The sequence below is a fragment of the Arachis duranensis genome, chromosome 9 (assembly GCF_000817695.3).
Source record: "Arachis duranensis cultivar V14167 chromosome 9, aradu.V14167.gnm2.J7QH, whole genome shotgun sequence".
NCBI classification, from domain to species: domain Eukaryota; kingdom Viridiplantae; phylum Streptophyta; class Magnoliopsida; order Fabales; family Fabaceae; genus Arachis; species Arachis duranensis.
In genome coordinates, this window is record NC_029780.3 from 28,579,256 (window position 1) to 28,599,830 (window position 20,575).

The 20,575-nt window shown below is 35.7% G+C and overlaps 4 protein-coding genes across 4 annotated transcripts; all 4 read right to left on the reverse strand.

The window, feature by feature from the left end:
• Positions 1–3,374: 3,374 nt before the first annotated feature.
• On the reverse strand, positions 3,375–11,058 carry LOC107465705 (presequence protease 1, chloroplastic/mitochondrial; the record flags this gene model as incomplete). The annotated part of the gene is given in 16 exon segments (XM_016084673.3): positions 3,375–3,747; positions 4,773–4,844; positions 5,021–5,201; positions 5,285–5,447; positions 5,596–5,860; positions 6,019–6,116; positions 6,218–6,301; positions 6,386–6,575; positions 7,577–7,704; positions 7,793–8,011; positions 8,094–8,258; positions 8,345–8,865; positions 9,393–9,483; positions 9,678–9,761; positions 10,622–10,692; positions 11,016–11,058. Coding segments are annotated over 16 exon segments (2,517 nt in total), but the record flags the coding sequence as incomplete, so codon positions are not given.
• Positions 11,059–11,069: 11 nt separating this feature from the next.
• LOC107465706 (presequence protease 1, chloroplastic/mitochondrial) lies at positions 11,070–12,502 on the reverse strand. Its single transcript, XM_016084674.3, has 3 exons — positions 12,115–12,502; positions 11,835–12,018; positions 11,070–11,323 (listed from the first exon to the last, which is right to left on the reverse strand). Exons 1-3 carry the CDS (start codon positions 12,407–12,409, stop codon positions 11,119–11,121), a joined length of 684 nt encoding a protein of 227 aa, XP_015940160.1. The 5' UTR covers positions 12,410–12,502; the 3' UTR covers positions 11,070–11,118.
• Positions 12,503–15,193: 2,691 nt separating this feature from the next.
• LOC107465697 (uncharacterized) lies at positions 15,194–17,747 on the reverse strand. The gene is made up of 4 exons (XM_016084669.1): positions 17,664–17,747; positions 15,606–17,388; positions 15,443–15,553; positions 15,194–15,345 (listed from the first exon to the last, which is right to left on the reverse strand). Exons 1-4 carry the CDS (start codon positions 17,745–17,747, stop codon positions 15,194–15,196), a joined length of 2,130 nt encoding a protein of 709 aa, XP_015940155.1.
• A 375-nt stretch (positions 17,748–18,122) lies between these two features.
• LOC107465699 (extensin-like) lies at positions 18,123–19,853 on the reverse strand. Its single transcript, XM_016084670.1, has one exon. The coding sequence runs from the start codon at positions 19,851–19,853 to the stop codon at positions 18,123–18,125; it is 1,731 nt and encodes a 576-aa protein (XP_015940156.1).
• Positions 19,854–20,575: the final 722 nt, after the last annotated feature.

Consider the following 20,575-nt stretch of genomic DNA (forward strand, 5'->3'; position numbering starts at 1 on the left):
ACTAAAAGAATGTTTAATCTTAGTGACACATTCTTCATGCATATACTTGTATGAAATTTAAATTTTGTAAATAGTGGGACAACTCTTTAAGAGTTGTATATGTTCAAAACATTGTATCTATTGGCAATAGAAATGACACAACCATTTGTATACGTAACTAATCATAATTGCTACGTGCAATATGTATAAATAAGTCCTTGTCCACTATTTCAGAAATGAAGTACTAAGTGTACAATTTACTCAACCATTAAAAGATTTTCTTTGTTCAAGAGAGTTGAGAATTTCTTACTATTGCTAATTAAGAAATTTTTAGGTTTCATTGTATCCTGGGAGAGTATTGTCATCAACCCTATAGCAACTAAGTGTGGGGACAAATATCTCTCTAAAGAAAGCGATCTAATCGTGCCTTGAAACCACTACACAAATATAAGATTTTGTCATCTTATCATCTTACCATCTTCATATACCCAGCACTGATTTGGTTCTGCTACAATTACGGTCCGAGTTATGGACCGAGATGAACCAAAAGATGGGCCCCGCTTTTTTTATATTTATAAATTTTTGAATAAAGATAATTCAAAATTAAACTAGATTTTGCTTTGCTGTTAAAATTTATTTGATATTTTTTTAATCTTTTAACAACAAAAATTAGGCGTTATTTGTATAAAGTATAAACTAAAAAAATCACATTAATGAGGAAAGGTTAATTCAATTAAGCAACTGATTTCGATCATAAAAAATATAATCAGTATTTGTAATTAAATAGAATGTTAAATTAATGTTAAAAATTATTATTCCAGTAGTATTTATGAGAAAATTTTATTTTGATGAAACTTAATATTATAATTTAATGTCAAGAGCACGATTTTGATCTTAATTAAGTGTAAATTATTGATTTTATTGAATTAGATCATTATTTCATCTCAAATACCATTTTATTTATAATTAATTATAATTTAGTGATTTAGATAAACTTTAGCACATAATTTGATGTAAAGCTTATTATTTGACCTCTAATTAATTGTTACTATTTGACTTCAATTAATATTTTTTATATTATACGATATTATTTTTATTTTAAAATAATTTATTTTAGTATAAATACGATATAACATTTATTAAATTTAATTTTTAAAAATAAATTTTTATTATTTTAGTATATAAAATTTACAAATTTTTATATGCTAATTTTATATTGGATCGATCTGATTTATTTTGCTCTCTTCCAAGTCAGGTTAAAATAAATTCAGTGACTTTTAGGCTAGATTTGGGTCTAATTAAAGTTATGAAACTCATTCTGATAGGCCCATAAACACTTTGAATTTAATTTAAATCATCACTTCATGTGAAGTTTACTTTTGCAGCCAAAATTTAGTGTGTGTTAATATATTGTTGAGATCCAATTTAAAGCATGATTTGAATGTCAATTATTGATTTGGATCAAATTGGGAGCATCACGCCACGTAAAGTAGTTCACTATTACACACAAAAAATTTAGTGTCAATTTAGTAGTCAATAAGATTAAGCTTAGAGAAAAATTTCGGGTCATTTTCACTATTGCACATCTAATTAAGTGTCTAGTAGTAATTTGGATCAAATTTAAAGCATCAATTGGTGTGATTTACTTTGAGAGAAACCGCATTTTATTCTCTAAATTGCAAAAGTGACCGTGTTAGTCTTTTAAAGTAAGGTGCATTCGATAACGTAGAAATAAAATTGTTTATACATGTATAGAAAGATATATGTCAATGTATTAGTAGTTTATGCTGATGGCTCTTAGATAAAGAAAAATTAATTAAAGTATATAATTATTGATTTCTTAGACTCACAAAAAGAGAGTGTATAACAGTGTATTTGTGACATAGAGACAACTTATTAGATTTTTTTATTTTAATAAATTGAATAAATATTTTATTTATTAAAATAAATAATTTTAAAATTTATTACCATATAGACGAGATATATATATTTGTAAATATAAAAATATATTTTATAAAAATAATAAAAAATATTAATAATTTGAATTAGACCAAATTCTTAAAACTAGAACATTTCAAATAATAAGAAAGGTGGACGATCTTAACCGTATTACTTCCATCTACTGAACCCCAACACTTACTTAAACAAATTAGTGAGCTAACCACTAGACCAAATTCATTAATTAGTTAGTTAAAACCGCCTATTTCTTCTGTTACTTTGAAACTGCTCATCTTTTCTATTATTTGAAACTGCTTATCTTTCTTATTATTTGAAATATTCTATTTTTAAGAGTTTGATATAATTTAAATTATTAATATTTTTTATTATTTTCAAAAATTATATTTTTATATTTACAAATACACATATTTCGTTTACACTATAAACAAGATAATCTTTTATGTATTTCGTTTACACTAAGGAGATATATGAAAATTGAAAAAATACGCATATCTCGATACGGGTAAAATTATCTCGTTTACGGTATAAACAAGATAAGAGATGCTGACATATTTTTCTAATAATTTTTAAAATTATTTATTTCAAAAAATAAAACATTTATTTAATTTATTAAAACAAAAAATTCCCACATATTATTTGATTTATTGTTAATAAATAATGGTCTTAATTCTAATCTCTTATCTTGTTTATACAGTAAACGAGATAATTTTACCCGTATCGAGATGTGTATTTTTTCAATTTTCATATATTTCCTTACTGTGAATGAGATACATAAAAAATTATCTCGTTTATAGTGTAAACAAGATGTGTATTTGTAAATATAAAAATATAATTTTTGAAAATAATAAAAAATATTAATAATTTAAATTAAATCAAACTCTTAAAAATTTCAAATAATAAAAAAGATGTACAGTTTCAAAATAACAGAAGAAATATGCAGCCGCCTTGTCATTATTTGAATTGATTTAGTGTAAATTCTAATAAAAAAACGTCAGTAGATGGAAATAGTATGGTTAAGATCGTCCACCTTCCATATTATTTGAAATGTTCTATTTTTAAGAGTTTGGTCTAATTTAAATTATTAATATTTTTTATTATTTTTATAAAATATATTTTTATATTTCCAAATACATATATCTCGTCTACATGGTAATAAATTTTAAAATTATTTATTTTAATAAATAAAATATTTATTCAATTTATTAAAATAAAAAAATCTAATAAGTTGTCTCTATGTCACAGATACACTGTCACACACTGTCTTTTTTTTTGTGAGTTCAAAGAATCAACAATTGTGTACTTTAATTAATTCTTCCCCATCTAAAAATCATTAGCGTGAACTACTAATGCATTGACACATGTCCTTCTACACATGTAAAAACAATTTCATTTCTACACCATAGAATGCACCTTAATAAAGGATACAAAGATAACAGTTTCCAAACAACGAATAGAACCACGTATTGTCTATTAGTTCGTATTGTATAATGTTTTTACAGCGTGCAACTATTTGCTATATTCTTGAAGATTTCGTATCATCATATGCCTAAAGTTTGAAATCAACAGCTTTAAATTAAAATACATCGGCCTTAATAAATCTATAGGCAGCTACAGTATATTGTACAAAATAATAAAAGGTACCAATTGGTGACTAATAAATCCTTATTCTAAAGGGCTTTCTTTACTTGAAAGAAGTTGAAACGCTCCTTGTTAGCCGCATCCACATCCTCGGGAGATGCCACTGCAACAGTAACCCCTTTATCCTTGACTGCTTCCATTGCATCCACGAATTCTTTGAAGTCTTTCAAACTGGGGAAGAAACACAATCGAATGAGAACAAATTGGTTTCAAAGTTGGACCAAAACAGATGTTTCAGCATCAAATTGTGCTAGTATAAAGAATTTGTCAAAAAAAAAATTCATATTCCTTTGATTCCTTGGTCTTTCTTCTGTAAGTATACAACAGCATCCAAGACCATTAACGAGGCAAAACCCTCTAGCAACATGTTTCAAATGTATTTGGGAAGATTAGGCCTCTGAGCAACAAAATGTAACAAATTGATTACATCTTATGGAAAGTCACTTCCGAATTAATCCGTGATCATGTTGATATTGATTCTGGACTTAGAAACTAATTTCGGGTAAGAAAGTTAAACTCCAGAGTGGTCTTTGAAATTGACTGCTTGTACCAAAAAGATGTATTCCAATTGTACCATAAAGGTCCTCAAGATTGAAAAATTTGCACCACATTGGTCCCCCACCCCCCGTTCCGTCGAGTTACTCATCACGCCGTGAGTGACGTGGCACGTACCCTTTCACGGTGGACTAGACGAAACAACATTATTTTAGTTTTGCCACCAAATTCTTTGATGAAACGACATCATTTAACTTTAATGAACTAGAAAGTGTCGTATGTCCCACGAAAAAATGTATGGCCATTAAGGTTAAATAATGTCGTTTAATCAAACATTTAATGCCAAAACTAAAATGTTGTTTCGTCAAGTCCAGCATGGAAGGGATATACCAGGTCACTCACGGCATGAGAAATACCTCAACAGAAAAGTGAGGGACTAACATGGTGCAACATTTTAAATCTCAAAGAAGTTTATGGTGCAATTGAAATCTTGGAGACCTTTTCACCGCAAGCGGCCCATCTTAGGTACCACTCTGGGTAAGAAGAGCAAACTGCATCACTTTGCTTCATCGGTGATCTCTTCCGTTTTTGGGAAAAAAATGCTACATCCAATAGTAGTGGATCCAAAAAGTCCAAAAGTAGCAAGTATTGAAAGAAAAAGTAGAACATTACAAAGCATTATAAACAATGAGCACATTTACCTAGTAGCTAATATCTCTTCACGTCTCCTTTGCCTTTCTTCCTCTGTGATTCCCAGCAAGTATCGTAACATGCTGCAATTCGAAATAAAAGCACAGGAATTGTTATGACAAGAAAAGCACCAATAAAAGCAAAGCTAGGACCAATAGTTAATATTTCAGCAATTAATCCAATTCTTCCATTGAGACCAAGTAAAAAAAATATCCAGTGAAAACAAGCTTCAGATGTATAAATGATATGACAGACATACCTGCTATATCCTTTGGCATCAGGAAGTTGATAGGAATCTACATCTCCAATGGTTCCTATGATAGCTTTTGTCAGAGTATCATTATCCATTTCCAATTCTCTTAAAAAGTCACCAGTTCCATCATATACATCAAGTGTCTTCAGCAAGTTCGGATCTCGATAAGATAAGAAGCTAAAAACACCTGGAGAAATAATTTATAGTTAGGGCTGAAAGGATGGTGCTCAATAAGCCTACCTTTACGGCTAAAACAAAGTAGAGACATACCTGAATGAGTATCAAAATCGCAGAAACCTCCATAAGCTCCACCGCTAACACGTACACGATCCCATAACCATGTATTGCTAATGTATTTGGAAATAACATAGGCACTCCCACTAAGCTTATAACCACTATCATAAATGTTAGCTGCTTTACCGACATAATTAACCTATAGAAGGAAACACCATATATATAAATATATTTCCCTTAGAAACATAGATTACATGCAACCAATAAGAATCAGAATAAAATTTCATATATCCTTGAATATCAGAAATAATAGGTTAACAAGGGATGATAAAAAGGAATCATCTTACCTGAGTAGGTATGACAATAGCTTCATTTGTCAATGGAAGTGTAGCACTCCAATTAGTTGTGGTAATGGGAGACCTAGTAGGCAGCAGATCAACAAACTTCCCCACAGCCTTTTCTGTGTTTGCTAGGTTTTTTCCATCAGCGGTGATATTTATTAAGCAACCTTGCTTGGAAAATACAGATTTACGAATCTCCTCAAGAGATGACGATATATTCACCCAATCTTGATCAACTCTCTCTTCAAGAGTTCGCAGGAATTCAAGGTAACTGGAAAAGAATATAGCAGGCATTTAAGTATATGATTTTGTTTCCATATTGAACAGGAAAGTAAATTAAAAAATCAATCATGAAACTTCAAAAACTACAGTAAACAAAAGTTAAACCAGCCCGAACAACAAATCATAGTAGTATCTCAAAATTCCAACCTGAGACCACCCATCTTTTCTGACATCCAGCCTGCAGTATTTAGTTTAGCATCCATCCTTGCAGCTGCAATTCCATGACCACTGCCTCTTAACCGGTTCTGACAACAGACAAAAATGCACAACATATCAGTTTAGATATTATTATCTGTATAGTCTGCCTTTTTAGCCATCTCTTTACATATGACAATGTGATAATTACCTCCATTCTTGCTCTACTCTGGGAAACAAATTGTTTGAAACGCTGTTGATCTTCAAATTGTACATCTTGAATAATGGTATTAATCTATAGTAAAGTAGCATGCAAGAAATTAGGCTCGACATGAATACACTAATAAACTTGGGAAAACTAAAGCAAACTTGAAAATACCAAATCATAAAGATCTTCAGCACGCCCAGCCATGGCTTTGCCTCGAACAATCATGTGACTACATGGATCATCCTTGCCCCGCACTGATGAGGTAAATGGATAAACTGATATTCCTCCGGTTTTTCTTCCGATTAATTGGTTTAGTTGGACAAATGTCAAGTCCTTTGTTCCCATTTCCAGCAATGATTGGCTGAAAAAATATAAAAAATAAAAAATAGGAGAGTTCAAAAGCTAAATGTAATCATATCTGCCAAGAAGATGCTTTTGATATATGTTAGTAAAGGACAGTCTGGTGATCAAGTATCCACATTAACACAAGGTCCGAGAAAGGACCGCCCCAAAGGGTGTAATGTAGGTAGGCAGCCTAACCAGATATATGTTAGTATTAAGCAGAAATTCCCTTAGCGGAAAAGGTTCAGGGACAGCCTAGGAATTACGCAGAATCATAATAGAAGGTTCAAGTGGACCCTCAAGGCCTAACTGACATAGGTGAGGTGAAAGAAATGCCATTCGCATGTAGAGCAGCATGTGTGAATTCTGTTGGTGCACAGGAGTAAGGGAAAAGGGTTTTATGCTGTCCTTGAGAATAGGCTTGGGAGAGAGGAGCTTCCCCTTTTATTTTGCTAATTCTCATCTCTGTCATCAGTAAGCTAAGATCCAGCTTTACTTGTGTAAAAAATACCAAAAACTTATCCCTTCTACTACTGTATTGATGGGTTCCTCACAATATAAAACAGAAGAACCAAAACACGAAAGGACAAAGAAAAGAAAATATTTATTGTAAACTATTATGCTAAAAAGGAACATATTGTGGTGGTGGTGGTAATTGTGGGAGGGGGCTGGGGAGGATTGAAGAGTGCAGAATTTGGATAGGAAAAATCTAACGATTTGTTTAACATCATAACATTACCTATAAGCAACCAAAGCAACTTCTTAAATTAGATTTAACAAGAATGGGTAACAAAACTCATGATAAAAGTCAAGGAAAATATAACTATGAGGGTACATTTGTTTGGAGGTAAAAAGTGGGTGCAATTTTACTTAAATGAATTTCATGTGTAAAATTTTTACTCCCAACCAAATATATCCTCAATCAAATTTGCTATCCCCGATAAATCAACCATACAATACTAGGAGCTGTTAATTGATAGAAGCAAAATATTAAACATCCTTCAAAGGTTAAAGAATTACCAAAACAGTGGGACCAAGGGAAGAAGCTCTTGCTTCAATGAACTCATGTCAAATACTAATTCAGTGTAAAACACATCATTGGTGAAGAGATCATGCTGCAAAACTTTTACTCCATTGATATCACCAACCTGCATTTAGCATGGAAGTCCTTGTGAAATCTCTAGAGATCATAAAGAAAATGTGTAAGCTCTGATCATGGAAAGTAGCAATGATAACCTCAATGGGAACATAAATAGGTTCTTTTGGAATATCTTGCAAAGAAAGGCTAGGAACAGTTTTCAGAGCTTCTGGTGGGTCAGGAGTTTCCTGCTTAAGCCGAAGGTCATGAGTAGCTTGGGAGAGTTCCTCCAAATCTTCTTTTGTCATCCCAGCTTTAACTTTCTGCAGGATCTCTTTTTCTGTGGCTTCATCATGAGCAGCCTTTTCTGGATCAGGCTGACAAGGAAATATTTTCATCAATAAACAACACAGCAAAATCTAACATGTGTTTTCAGGGGAAAAGTAAGTAAATAAGTACCTGCATTTCCACAGTAACTCGATGCGGGTTATTCAAGATGAATTTCTCTATTAGAGGAGAAAAGACAGCTTTAGATCCCTCCTTTGCAAGTCTGGATTTTAGATCTTGAAGAGGTTTCTCATATTTCAATGGCTCAAATGGATTCATATCATAAATCCATTTACCCTACAATACGCAATTATAGCAATTATAAATCTGAATCATCAGTATAAAGAATGCCCATTTTCCACACCACAATTATGCAAACTTACAATGGACCGGAGCATGAGTGACAAGCCACGAGGAAACGAACCAGTGTTGTTCTCCCTTAGAGAAAACTCAATTGTATTCATAGATGCCTCAACAGCATCCGTATCAAAACCTTCGTTGGCCAACTTTTTTAGTGTAGTCATGACTAGCTCTTCTACCTTATGAATATCCTGTTCAGAAACTCCCTTCAACCCAATGCTGAATTGAGGCTGAAGTAGTTCATCTTCAACCCCACCACCAACAATGGCATCTCCGAGTCCACTTTCTAGCAAAATTTTTCTCAGTGGTGAAGCAGGAGTTCCCAACAGAAGATGATCCAGAAACCCAAGTGCTAGCTCAGTTTCCAAGTCCAATGGTTTATCAGAGAGCAACCAGTTAAGGGTGACCATATGCTGCTTCTTCAAATCAGCCCCTTCACTAGCAGGATATTTCTCAATAATCCGAACCGGCTTAGAAAATAGTTTCTGTGGTTCAATCTTTGATTCATTTGGAGCCGAACTTGCATCAAACATGTCTAAATACTCTGGACAAAAAACACAAGGCAGAAAGAAGTAAGCTGCTAAGTGTTAACTGCTACAAGTATAAACTCTAAAATGAAAAATTCATAACTTACTTGGCAACAAATATACACAGCGTATACAAGTAAAATAAAGACAGGAATATATTAAGCAGTAGCACAACTATATACAAAGGAGGATGCACCCAGAAATAAGAGGAAGCCCTTGTAAACATCAAGATTCAATGGGTTGAGAAAAACTGTAGTAGAGAGCTACCAGTCTTGGCATAAATATAGAGTATCTACTTGTCATTGCACAAGGTAGATGCAAGAGACTGAGCAATACAGATTCGCTTAGCTAAGACCTAGAGGGTCCTCTGTGAGCATCAAAATAGCCCCCGCAAGGTAAAATGCATTTTGGAAAGTTAGTCAAGTATAGGCTTTAGTCATTCAGAATGACTAGGAGTAAGGGCTACAATCTACAGGACCACCACAATGAGACCACTATTGTAAGCATGTGTATTTAAAGAGTAAGTTAAACAAAATTTTATTACCACCCAGGATGCGGAGGCGCTCATTTGGATCATCATCTCCATAAAACCATATTCGTGAATTGCTGGGATGGTAATACTTGCGATGAAATTCCTGTCAAACAAAAAAAGAAAACGAAAAAGAAAAAAATAGATCCGTCACCAAGGTATAATGCACAAGAATATCCATAATGTTTCGCCATTATGCTACATAAAGAGCAAGGACAGCTACTACTGAAACAATATTGGGAATGATGAATGGTGTACTACAAGCATGCTTGAACATGATTGTCAATAGTCAATACAAACCTTAAACTCCTCAAATGTCAACTTGGGAATGACTTGAGGATCACCTCCACTGTCAACACCATAGGTAGTATCAGGGTAAAGGGCCTGCAACATAGTTACATTCAACAAACACACCAAAAAATTTAAGAAAAAAAAATAAATAAAACATAAAATAATAGAAGTACTAAAACTTGTAGTAATTGTATAAAATGAAAATATATAATTGATAACTAACATATATTCACAAAGAATGAATGATGCTTTCAGGCTCAAGAGACTCGAGCTTGCAAATTGCACTTCAAATGTTGACATAATTGAAAAAAAAAATAGAAAAAAAACTTCATAAGATAATATTCTCCAATACCGACACCATTGTTATACCGGTTTAGAATCACAATTACAACGTGTTATGTGTTATCTTACAGTTTTCTGCCCCCTATCCCCCTTTCTTTTCTTTTTTCAACATCAAATGTTAAGAGGCACTGAATTAAAATCTTAAAGAAAAATGAATTAAATGGATCTACCCATTCCTGTCATTGAGTTGCAGGATGTTTTCTTTTCATGTGGTTAATTTTCCGTTCAGGGAGTACATCACCAGTGAGATATCTTCGTCTTCTGCCATCTTTTATCTATGTTTAACCGGTGGTTATCTTCTTTGTTATTTAATATTTATCCACCGCTTGTGTTCAATTAACATGTTGTCAGCATATCATTCTCTTGGTTGCTTGTCTTCTGTTCTTCTAATTGTTACTTAGTGGATAATCTTCTTTACACTACAGCTGTTTTCAATCTTCTTCAGAGTTTCGACAATAAGTCACTCACTTTACAGCTTACTTTCAAGAATTTTATTCATCTTTAGGAATGAGTACAATTATGTTTATGGGTTTCATTGAAATGATTCAATATTTGACAACTACAGTTGATAAGTAGAGAAAAGAAAAAGAGGAAGCTAGTTAGAAACTTGCCTGCTGAGAAATCCGGCCAAGTATATTATCTGGTTGAGAATAGACACCCTTCATTTCATTAAATACAACACCTGGAAGCAGATAAAAAAACATTACGGAAAGTTATTGAAAAACATACAATGCCAAAATTATTAATGCAAGAAAAATTCTACAAGGCCTAGAGTGATACAAAGAAATAGAGATAAAGGAATATTCTAGGCCCGGATATTTCAAAATAGCAATCCTGCGGTTACACTTTATGATTCACGTCCTTTTGTGATTCATAGTGTGTAGCTTCAACGACTAAATTGTTATTTTTGAAATCGCAAGGACCAATTTGAATCATGGAGTCACTAAATCTCAATGACCATCATGAACCTTTACTTGGAAGAGATACATGTTGTGTTTTACGAACCTTTATAAGTGATATCTTCAGAAGGATCATTGAGCTCAAAGTGATACCAATCTTGCAGCTCATCTCAGTCCCAATTATTAGATTCAAGAATGAAAGGGTAAAGTTAAACTGATAATGTCATAGAGTTGGTTACCTTAGTATTTGTGGAAGCAACCGGGTAACATGTCCTATCAGGATATGTGAATGCATTGAGGAAAGTGTGCAAGCTTCCTTTCAATAATTCAACAAATGGTTCTTTTAAAGGATATTTTCTTGATCCACATAATACACTATGCTCCAAGATGTGAGGAATACCAGTAGAATCTTTCCTGCATTAGAAAATAGTCAATAATTTGGTGATTGAAGTTTTAATTAAGGAAGACAATGCTCCGGCATAATATTTAATTAAGAGTAATGTTAGATAACAAACCTTTTTCAGCTAATATCAACCAACTTTTTTTAAAACTTTATTTATTTTAAATTCTATTATAGACCCTAAATCATAAACCTTTAATCCTAAATAAAAAATTATAAACCTAAACACTAAAGCCGGCTAATGTTGGCTAACTAAAAGTTGGTTCCCATACATTGTCGTTAAGTAATTGCTTCTAACAGGAAAATGTGATAACTAGGTTCTGAACACTGAACAGAATAGGCTGTATGGAGTAAAGTTAAACAGTAAAGATGGGTAATGTTGGCTAACTAAAAGTTGATTCCCTATACATCTTCATTAAGTAATTGCTTCTAACAAGAAAAATGTGACAGTTAGGCAGTGAACAGAATAGGCTGTATGGAGTGCTGAAGAGTAAATATTCTTTGATAGAGAAACAGAGCACTTACGGAGGAGTGCGAAAAACAATACCAAATACTTTATTCTCATCGTGATTGGAAACAGACATGACCTCTGCCCCAGTCTTCCTGTGCCGGAAAAGCACTGCTTTAGATTTGCATTCTGGAATGAATTCCTCGGAAACTTTCTCAAACCCCAACTCAAGGGCAACTTCGTCCTTTACATGAGGAAACTCTGCATAGTGCATCCAAGAAAATCATAAAATTAACTAACTGCAAACAAGATATAGAAAAGCATTACTAATTAAACAGTTCCAATACCGTAACGTACCTGGAGAAGGAGAAGAAGAAGGAGATGATGGAATAGAAGGGGATGCAACTGCTCTAGGACACAGCAACGAGAAGTGCTTCCTGCTGCTCAAGTAAGGCGAGGGGGCAAATCTCCAGCGGCGGCGTTGCAAAGAGTGTCTTACAGTTGGGGATGGCGATAACGATAGCTTTGGCTTTGGCGTTGAGGGGAAGAGGATGGATGAAGAAAGAGAAGTTCTGCAGGAGCGGGATAAGAGGTATCTGCCGCAAGCCATAGAAGTGCACGATAGAGAACGAACAATCGCGGCCCTTTCCATTGCCAAACGCCGAAACCTACTATGTTATCTGCTACTTGCCTGCTACCCGAAAAAAATCGTTAACCATCCCAAATGATCTTTAAAAATAGAAAATGTAAACTAGTAAAATGGTGCTAAAAGTTTACGTGGTTGATAAAAATATCTTAAATGATAATAAGTAAGCCACAAAAATTTAAAAAACATAAGAAAAGCATTTTAAAGATCAGATTGCATTTTTTTTTGTTAATAGTATTAGAAAAGAGAAAGTGTATACGCGAACACTTTTATTGAAATCTGTCTAGCACTTAATCATAAAAAAAAAATAAATAATTCTATTCTATTAAATATCATTTTAGACCATTAAAAATATTGATAATAATTAATTAATGACTAAACATCATAAATTCTGCTAACCTCCTAATATTTCTCATTGAAAAATTATACCGTATCCCACCCTACTTTATACTAATAAGTTATGAAAAAGTATAGGATACCAACATATTATCTGCCAACTTCTGCTAACTCTTATTTATATTTGTGTTTCATGGAAGTGTGTTCGTAGATGTGTCTAATAATTAATATATTTTAAATACATATATAAAGAGACACATCCAGAAAATATATCGATAAAGACACTTCTATTAAACACAGTTATAAAAAAGACATTTTTATTAGACACATCCATGAACACGCTTCCATGAAACACAATTATAAATAAGAGTTGGCAGAAGTTGGCAGATATGATGTTGATAACGTAACGGAACCGATAAGTTATACATATTATTTTTGTTGTTTAGTGAGGTCTTAGGGATGAAAATAGCTCTAATGGCATATCAGAAATTTGCAATCTGTTTGGCCTAATTTAGTCTGTTATAAAATAGATATAAGGTCAGGTTTTTGTAAAAGTTTTAATATATTAAAAAGTCGGACCTAAGTTTACTAATTAGTTTTAGAGGAATTCTCCACGTACAAGTGTTTTCCCATACAAGTCATACAAGTCATTTATTTCTTCTTCTTTTTCTTTCTTCATACCTCCTCTTTTTCTTCTCCTCTTTCTTCTTTTTCTTCTTCTTCTTCTTCTTCGTTTTTGAAGTGTTTCATCTTCATTGTCGTGTTTCTCCTCATTCTTCTTTTGATTTTGCAACATTATGTATTTTTTTCTTTGTTTGATTTTTTCCTCCCAAAAATAATTATGAGAATATGAAATAAGAAAATGAAGAAGAAGAAGCAGCATAAGATGAGGAGGAGAAAGAGGAAGAGTTCTAAATTATGCATAAGTTGTACTTCAACGAATTTTGGGTATATTTTTTAAATCCTTTCGGTATATTTTTGTAATCCTTTGGGTGTATTTCTGTAATCCTTTGGGTGTATTTTTATAATCGTTTGGGTGAATTTCTGTAACCATTTGGGTGTATTTCTGTAATCAGTTGGGTGTATTTCTGTAATCATTTGGGCGTATTTTTGAAGTTCCATTATCTTCAAAACGATTTCAAAGCTTGATTTCAAAAACCATGAAAATCGAAAAAAAACAAAGCAATAATACCAATGATAAACGCAGATAAAACAACGAATGAAAAGGCAAAGAGAGAATGCACGAAGGAGATCGAACAAATTTGACAAGAAACTCGTTTTCATGGAGGAAGAAGAAGAAGAGTAGAAGAAGAAGAAGGAAGAAGCGGAGGAGAAGGAGGAACGCGAAGCACGCCATGGAAATCGGATATGGGCCAGCGTGCTTTTTGTTAAGTTTTTCCTAACTTGTATGACTTGTAAACCAAATGACTTGTATGTGTAGCACTCCTCTTAGTTTTATTGGCCTAGTCTGTGTGAACCTGTTAAAACATGAATATATAAATTATTTTATTATTAACACAACTATTAAATATGAAAATATGAAATAAGAAAATGAAGAAGAAGAAGAAGCAGTAGAAGATGAGGAAGAGAAAGAGGAAGAGTTCTAAATTATGCATAAGTTGTACTTCAACGAATTTTGGGTATATTTTTTAAATCCTTTCGGTGTATTTTTGTAATCCTTTGGGTGTATTTCTGTAATCCTTTGGGTGTATTTTTATAATCGTTTGGGTGAATTTCTGTAACCATTTGGGTGTATTTCTGTAATCAGTTGGGTGTATTTCTGTAATCATTTGGGTGTATTTTTGAAGTTCCATTATCTTCAAAACGATTTCAAAGCTTGATTTCAAAAACCATGAAAATCGAAAAAAAAACAAGGCAAGAATACCAATGATAAACGCAGATAAAACAACGAATGAAAAGGCAAAGAGAGAACACACGAAGGAGATCGAACAAATTTGACAAGAAACTCGTTTTTATGGAGGAAGAAGAAGAAGAGTAGAAGAAGAAGAAGGAAGAGGAGGAGGAGAAGGAGGAACGCAAAGCACGCCATGCAAATCGGATATGGGCCAGCGTGCTTTTTGTTAAGTTTTTCCTAACTTGTATGACTTGCAAGGTTGCGAAAACCGGACCGGTCAATGAACCAGTGAGGTCACTGGTTTAATGGTTCACTGGTTCGACCGGGGTTCAACCGGTTTAATTAAATATTAAATAAAATTATTAAAAAACTTAAAATAATCTTAAGTATATAAATTCAATAATTTCTAACTTAATAAAATTTAATATTTCACATAATAAATTATCCATTACTTAATATTAGAGTTTCACAAACAACTTCAAACATCAAAGTTTATAACTAAACAAAAAATAAAACGTACATAATGACAAACCCATAATGTTCTACATTCAAAAGATACAATTACTAGCAAGTTTTCAACTAATCAAAGATGCAACTCATCAAAAATCATAATTATCATTAAGTGTTCCAACATCTCCATCATAAACAGGTAATCCAAAGCCACCATCATCAGAGGTAACACCAAAAGAAGCTGTATTTGAAGAATCAGCAACATTAGGGAAATCCATATCAAGTTCCACATCTCCTCCATCTAATAAAATAAAATAGAAAACCAAGAAAAAAATTAAAGTTACAACTTTACATCAGATATTGAGAGGAAATGAAACAAGTTTTGCTATTTCAATAACCTGTAGGATATGAAGGCATAGCATTATCCGTATAAATTAAATTTTCAATGCCTTCGATGTCTCCATGAGTAAATTCAGGATCATCTTCATCCGGCATTACCCAAAAATCTACTGTGACAATGCTCATTCAAAGTAAATTGAACATAGAAATATAAATACTTACCAGGTTCAAGTCTCTTAATTGCTTTTAATGCACTTTCCCTTCCAAAACTTCCTTTTCGATCTCGATACAACTGTATCTCTTGCATTGCGGCAACCGAGTCATCGCAAAGAGTTTCAATATCAAATAAATCAAGCAAAGACCTCAAGATATTTGCCTTCTCAACAAACCCCTTACTATAGAAGTAATCTGGATTCAAAAAGTATGCTGCTGCATGGAGGTCACGCTTCAAATGCTTATCCCACCGCATTTTCAAGATACTTGTATAAGGTGTGTATGCAGATTTCCTATTTCTAAACATTGTCTTGATATTAATTTTGGCTCTTTGCATGCCCGCATACACGATACCCAGAGAAGGTTTCTCATCAGCATCAACAAGCCTCAATAACTTAATTAGAGGACCAACAAGCATAACAGTAGTAAAACAATCCTCCCAAAACTTACTATCCAAGATAATTGAACTAACCATCTTCCCATTGACACTCTTGGATAATTTATGAGAAGTGAAATATTTGTCAATCACCAATAATTTCAAGTCTTCTTTATGATCATATATACTTTTCAAAGTAATGAAAACAGTAGCAAAACGTGTTACTCCTGGTCGAACAATTTCTTTCCAATCTTTTCTTTTTCTAAGCCATGACAAGAAAATCATATGATTGTAAACAAAGACAGTCACTTTTGAAGCACGAGAGGCAAGGTCAACTATGTGAGGAAGACTTGCTATGTCTTTTAAGATAAGATTGATGCAATGAGCAGCACAAGGAGACCAAAAAATGTTTGGATACTTTTCATGAATGAGTTTTCCAGCAGATACATAATTTGTAGCATTATCAGTAACCACATGCACAATGTTACTAGACCCAACCCACTCAATAACCTCAGCAAACAATTTAAACAAGGTATCGGCAGTTTTTATCATATCAGAAGCATCAACAGACTTAACAAATGACATACCAGCAGGACAATAAACTAGAAAATTAATTAACGTACGCTGCCTTTGATCAGTCCAGCCATCTGCCATCAGTGTACAACCAGTCCTTTTCCACGAGCTCCTATAACCTTCAACAAGTAACTGACACTCCTTCTTAAGATCGGCTAGCAAATGAACTCTCATTTCGTCATACGACGGTCCCTTGAAACCAGGTCCAATTGCAGCAACGTCGTCCAAGGCAGGTTGAAAGTAAGGCGATTGAATTGCATTGAATGGAATCCGTGCATCAATGATCCATCTTGCAAGCCCCAACTTAACCTTGTGTTTAACTTGTTTACTGGCCAATACACTTTTCAAAGCTGGTTGAGAGCCTGGCGTAGTCCTTTCCTTAAAATAACTTCCAATTGGAGTAGCAGCAATCGCTCTTCTCTTTCCTTTGTCTCCCATTGTTGCAGGAGCCGGAGGTTGTATAGGATTAGGCGCTTCACCCTCTTCTTCCGCTTCTCTTTCACTTTCCACATCATAACACTCAGATGTAAATTTTCTTTTTTCTGCCTTAATTTTTTTGTTTTCCTCCAAAAGCCTTTTGAATTGAAGCTCAACATCTTTAGTAACTTTGTTACAGACTTTAATTTGTCCAGGGATTTTTGCAAGATGATATTTCATTCTATATATCCTCCCTCCATTATAAGTATTCAAGCAGAAAATACATGTATATTGAGCCTTGTTATTTTTGTCATACCTCACTGTAAAATATTGCCAAGCTGGATCAGATTTACCTCTAGATGAACCAGTTTGAGAATTTTGAGCAGCATTATCTTGTGGCTGTGAGTTACTTTGTGATTGTTCCATCTAAAACAATCAGAAACAGAACAGGCAGCATAGAGAATCAAAAACTATTTCCAGATTCCAGCAAACAGAACAGGCAGCATAGAGAATCAAAAACTATTTCCAGCAAACAGAACAGGCAGCATAGAGAATCAAAAACTATTTCCAGATTCCAGCAAACAGAACAGGCAGCATAGATCAACTTCATGCAGCTTGATAGTCACAGAAATCAACTAATTCAGGTAAAATAAAAATGTAAAACCATTTCCATTCAGAAGCAACAAAAAGCAGAAGCAAACAGAATGGTCGAGCATAGAGCAAACAGAAGCATAGAGCATATTCATGAACCAGCAAACAGAATCAGCAAACAGAACAGGCAGCATAGAGAATCAAAAACTATTTCCAACAAACAGAACAGGCAGCATAGAAAATCAAAAACTATTTCCAGATTCCAGCAAACAGAACAGGCAGCATAGATCAACTTCATGCAGCTTGACAGTCACAGAAATCACTGATTCAGGTAAAATAAAAATGTAAAACCATTTCCATTCAGAAGCAACAAAAAGCAGAAGCAAACAGAATGGTCGAGCATAGAGCAAACAGAAGCATAGAGCATATTCATGAACCAACAAACAGAATCAGCAAACAAAACAGGTAGCATAGAGAATCAAAAACAAAAATTAAGATCAGCATGTTATCCATGAACCAACAAACAGAATCAGATGCCCTGTTATTTTTTTTCAAACAGAACAGGCGAGCTAGAAGGAAGCATGTTCAAAATCAAGAAGACAAGCAAAATCAGTCTTACCGGCAAATGCGAGGCGGGCTCGGCGAGCTCGTCGAGGTTCGGCGACGAGGAGGCGGGCTACGCGGTGGTGGCCGCGGCTGCTGAGGAGCGCTGCTGGGTGGCGAATGAGGAGCGATGCTGGGTCGCGAATGAGGAGCGCTGCTGTAAGCTGGAGCTTCGTGGGCGGTGGCAATGGTGGCCTTGGTGGATGAGGGGGGAAGAAAGGGGAGGAGGCTGAGAGCTTCGGGGGTTTGGTGGGTGGCTGACCTGATTGATTAGGGTTAGGTTCGTTGTGTTTAACGCGAATGAGGAGCGCTGCTGTAAGCTGGAGCTTCGTGGGCGGTGGCAATGGTGGCCTTGGTGGATGAGGGGGGAAGAAAGGGGAGGAGGCTGAGAGCTTCGGGGGTTTGGTGGGTGGCTGACCTGATTGATTAGGGTTAGGTTCGTTGTGTTTAACGCGAATGAGGAGCGCTGCTGTAAGCTGGAGCTTCGTGGGCGGTGGCAATGGTGGCCTTGGTGGATGAGGGGGGAAGAAAGGGGAGGAGGCTGAGAGCTTCGGGGGTTTGGTGGGTGGCTGACCTGATTGATTAGGGTTAGGTTCGTTGTGTTTAACGCGAATGAGGAGCGCTGCTGTAAGCTGGAGCTTCGTGGGCGGTGGCAATGGTGGCCTTGGTGGATGAGGGGGGAAGAAAGGGGAGGAGGCTGAGAGCTTCGGGGGTTTGGTGGGTGGCTGACCTGATTGATTAGGGTTAGGTTCGTTGTGTTTAACGCGAATGAGGAGCGCTGCTGTAAGCTGGAGCTTCGTGGGCGGTGGCAATGGTGGCCTTGGTGGATGAGGGGGGAAGAAAGGGGAGGAGGCTGAGAGCTTCGGGGGTTTGGTGGGTGGCTGACCTGATTGATTAGGGTTAGGTTCGTTGTGTTTAACGCGAATGAGGAGCGCTGCTGTAAGCTGGAGCTTCGTGGGCGGTGGCAATGGTGGCCTTGGTGGATGAGGGGGGAAGAAAGGGGAGGAGGCTGAGAGCTTCGGGGGTTTGGTGGGTGGCTGACCTGATTGATTAGGGTTAGGTTCGTTGTGTTTAACGCGAATGAGGAGCGCTGCTGTAAGCTGGAGCTTCGTGGGCGGTGGCAATGGTGGCCTTGGTGGATGAGGGGGGAAGAAAGGGGAGGAGGCTGAGAGCTTCGGGGGTTTGGTGGGTGGCTGACCTGATTGATTAGGGTTAGGTTCGTTGTGTTTAACGCGAATGAGGAGCGCTGCTGTAAGCTGGAGCTTCGTGGGCGGTGGCAATGGTGGCCTTGGTGGATGAGGGGGGAAGAAAGGGGAGGAGGCTGAGAGCTTCGGGGGTTTGGTGGGTGGCTGACCTGATTGATTAGGGTTAGGTTCGTTGTGTTTAACGCGAATGAGGAGCGCTGCTGTAAGCTGGAGCTTCGTGGGCGGTGGCAATGGTGGCCTTGGTGGATGAGGGGGGAAGAAAGGGGAGGAGGCTGAGAGCTTCGGGGGTTTGGTGGGTGGCTGACCTGATTGATTAGGGTTAGGTTCGTTGTGTTTAACGCGAATGAGGAGCGCTGCTGTAAGCTGGAGCTTCGTGGGCGGTGGCAATGGTGGCCTTGGTGGATGAGGGGGGAAGAAAGGGGAGGAGGCTGAGAGCTTCGGGGGTTTGGTGGGTCTCTCGGTGAATCTAGTCAAAAGTGAGAGACTAAACATAAAAGTCTATGCTAAATTGGACACGCCGTCTAAAATATGCTGCCCCTCATATCTGTCCATGGTCATGCTCGAAGGAGATGACTCTCGTCTCTGTATGAAGGGAGGAAAAAGCAAGGGTAAGAACTGGAGAGTTTTTAGTAGGATCGGGGTAATTAGTTAAGTCCGTTTTAATACTATACTCAGTCAACAACAACAACCAATAAACACAACAAAGCCCCTCATATCTGTCTATTCCTACTGCAGGTAATGAGATCATCTGTCAGTTTCTACCCGCTCCGGACATTATCCGGTACTAGTTCCGGACATGACTTTTTAGTTGGCACAATCTCTGTAAGCAACCTCGCCTTACAGGTGTAGCTGTCTCTAGTTATTAAATGCCGAACATAACCTCTGTAAGTAATCTCGCCTTACAGGTGTAGCTCTTTCTAGCTGTTGTATGTAACATCCTAATTAGCCTAAGCTTTACCTCGCGTCGTAAAGCAAAGGTTAACCAGAGATTACGACAGTTCTAAGCTCATATATATATAATATATAGAAAGAATAGTATAATCTAGAAGCCCGATGAAAGATATAGCTAAAAAAAACAGGATTTCAAAAGCGCAAAACGTATTAACGCCAGTAAGGGCAGCCATATGGGCGTTAAACGCCAGAAAGGAGCATCTTCTGGGCGTTAAACGCCAGAAAGAAGCACCTTCTGGGCGTTTAACGCCAGTCTGCTAGCA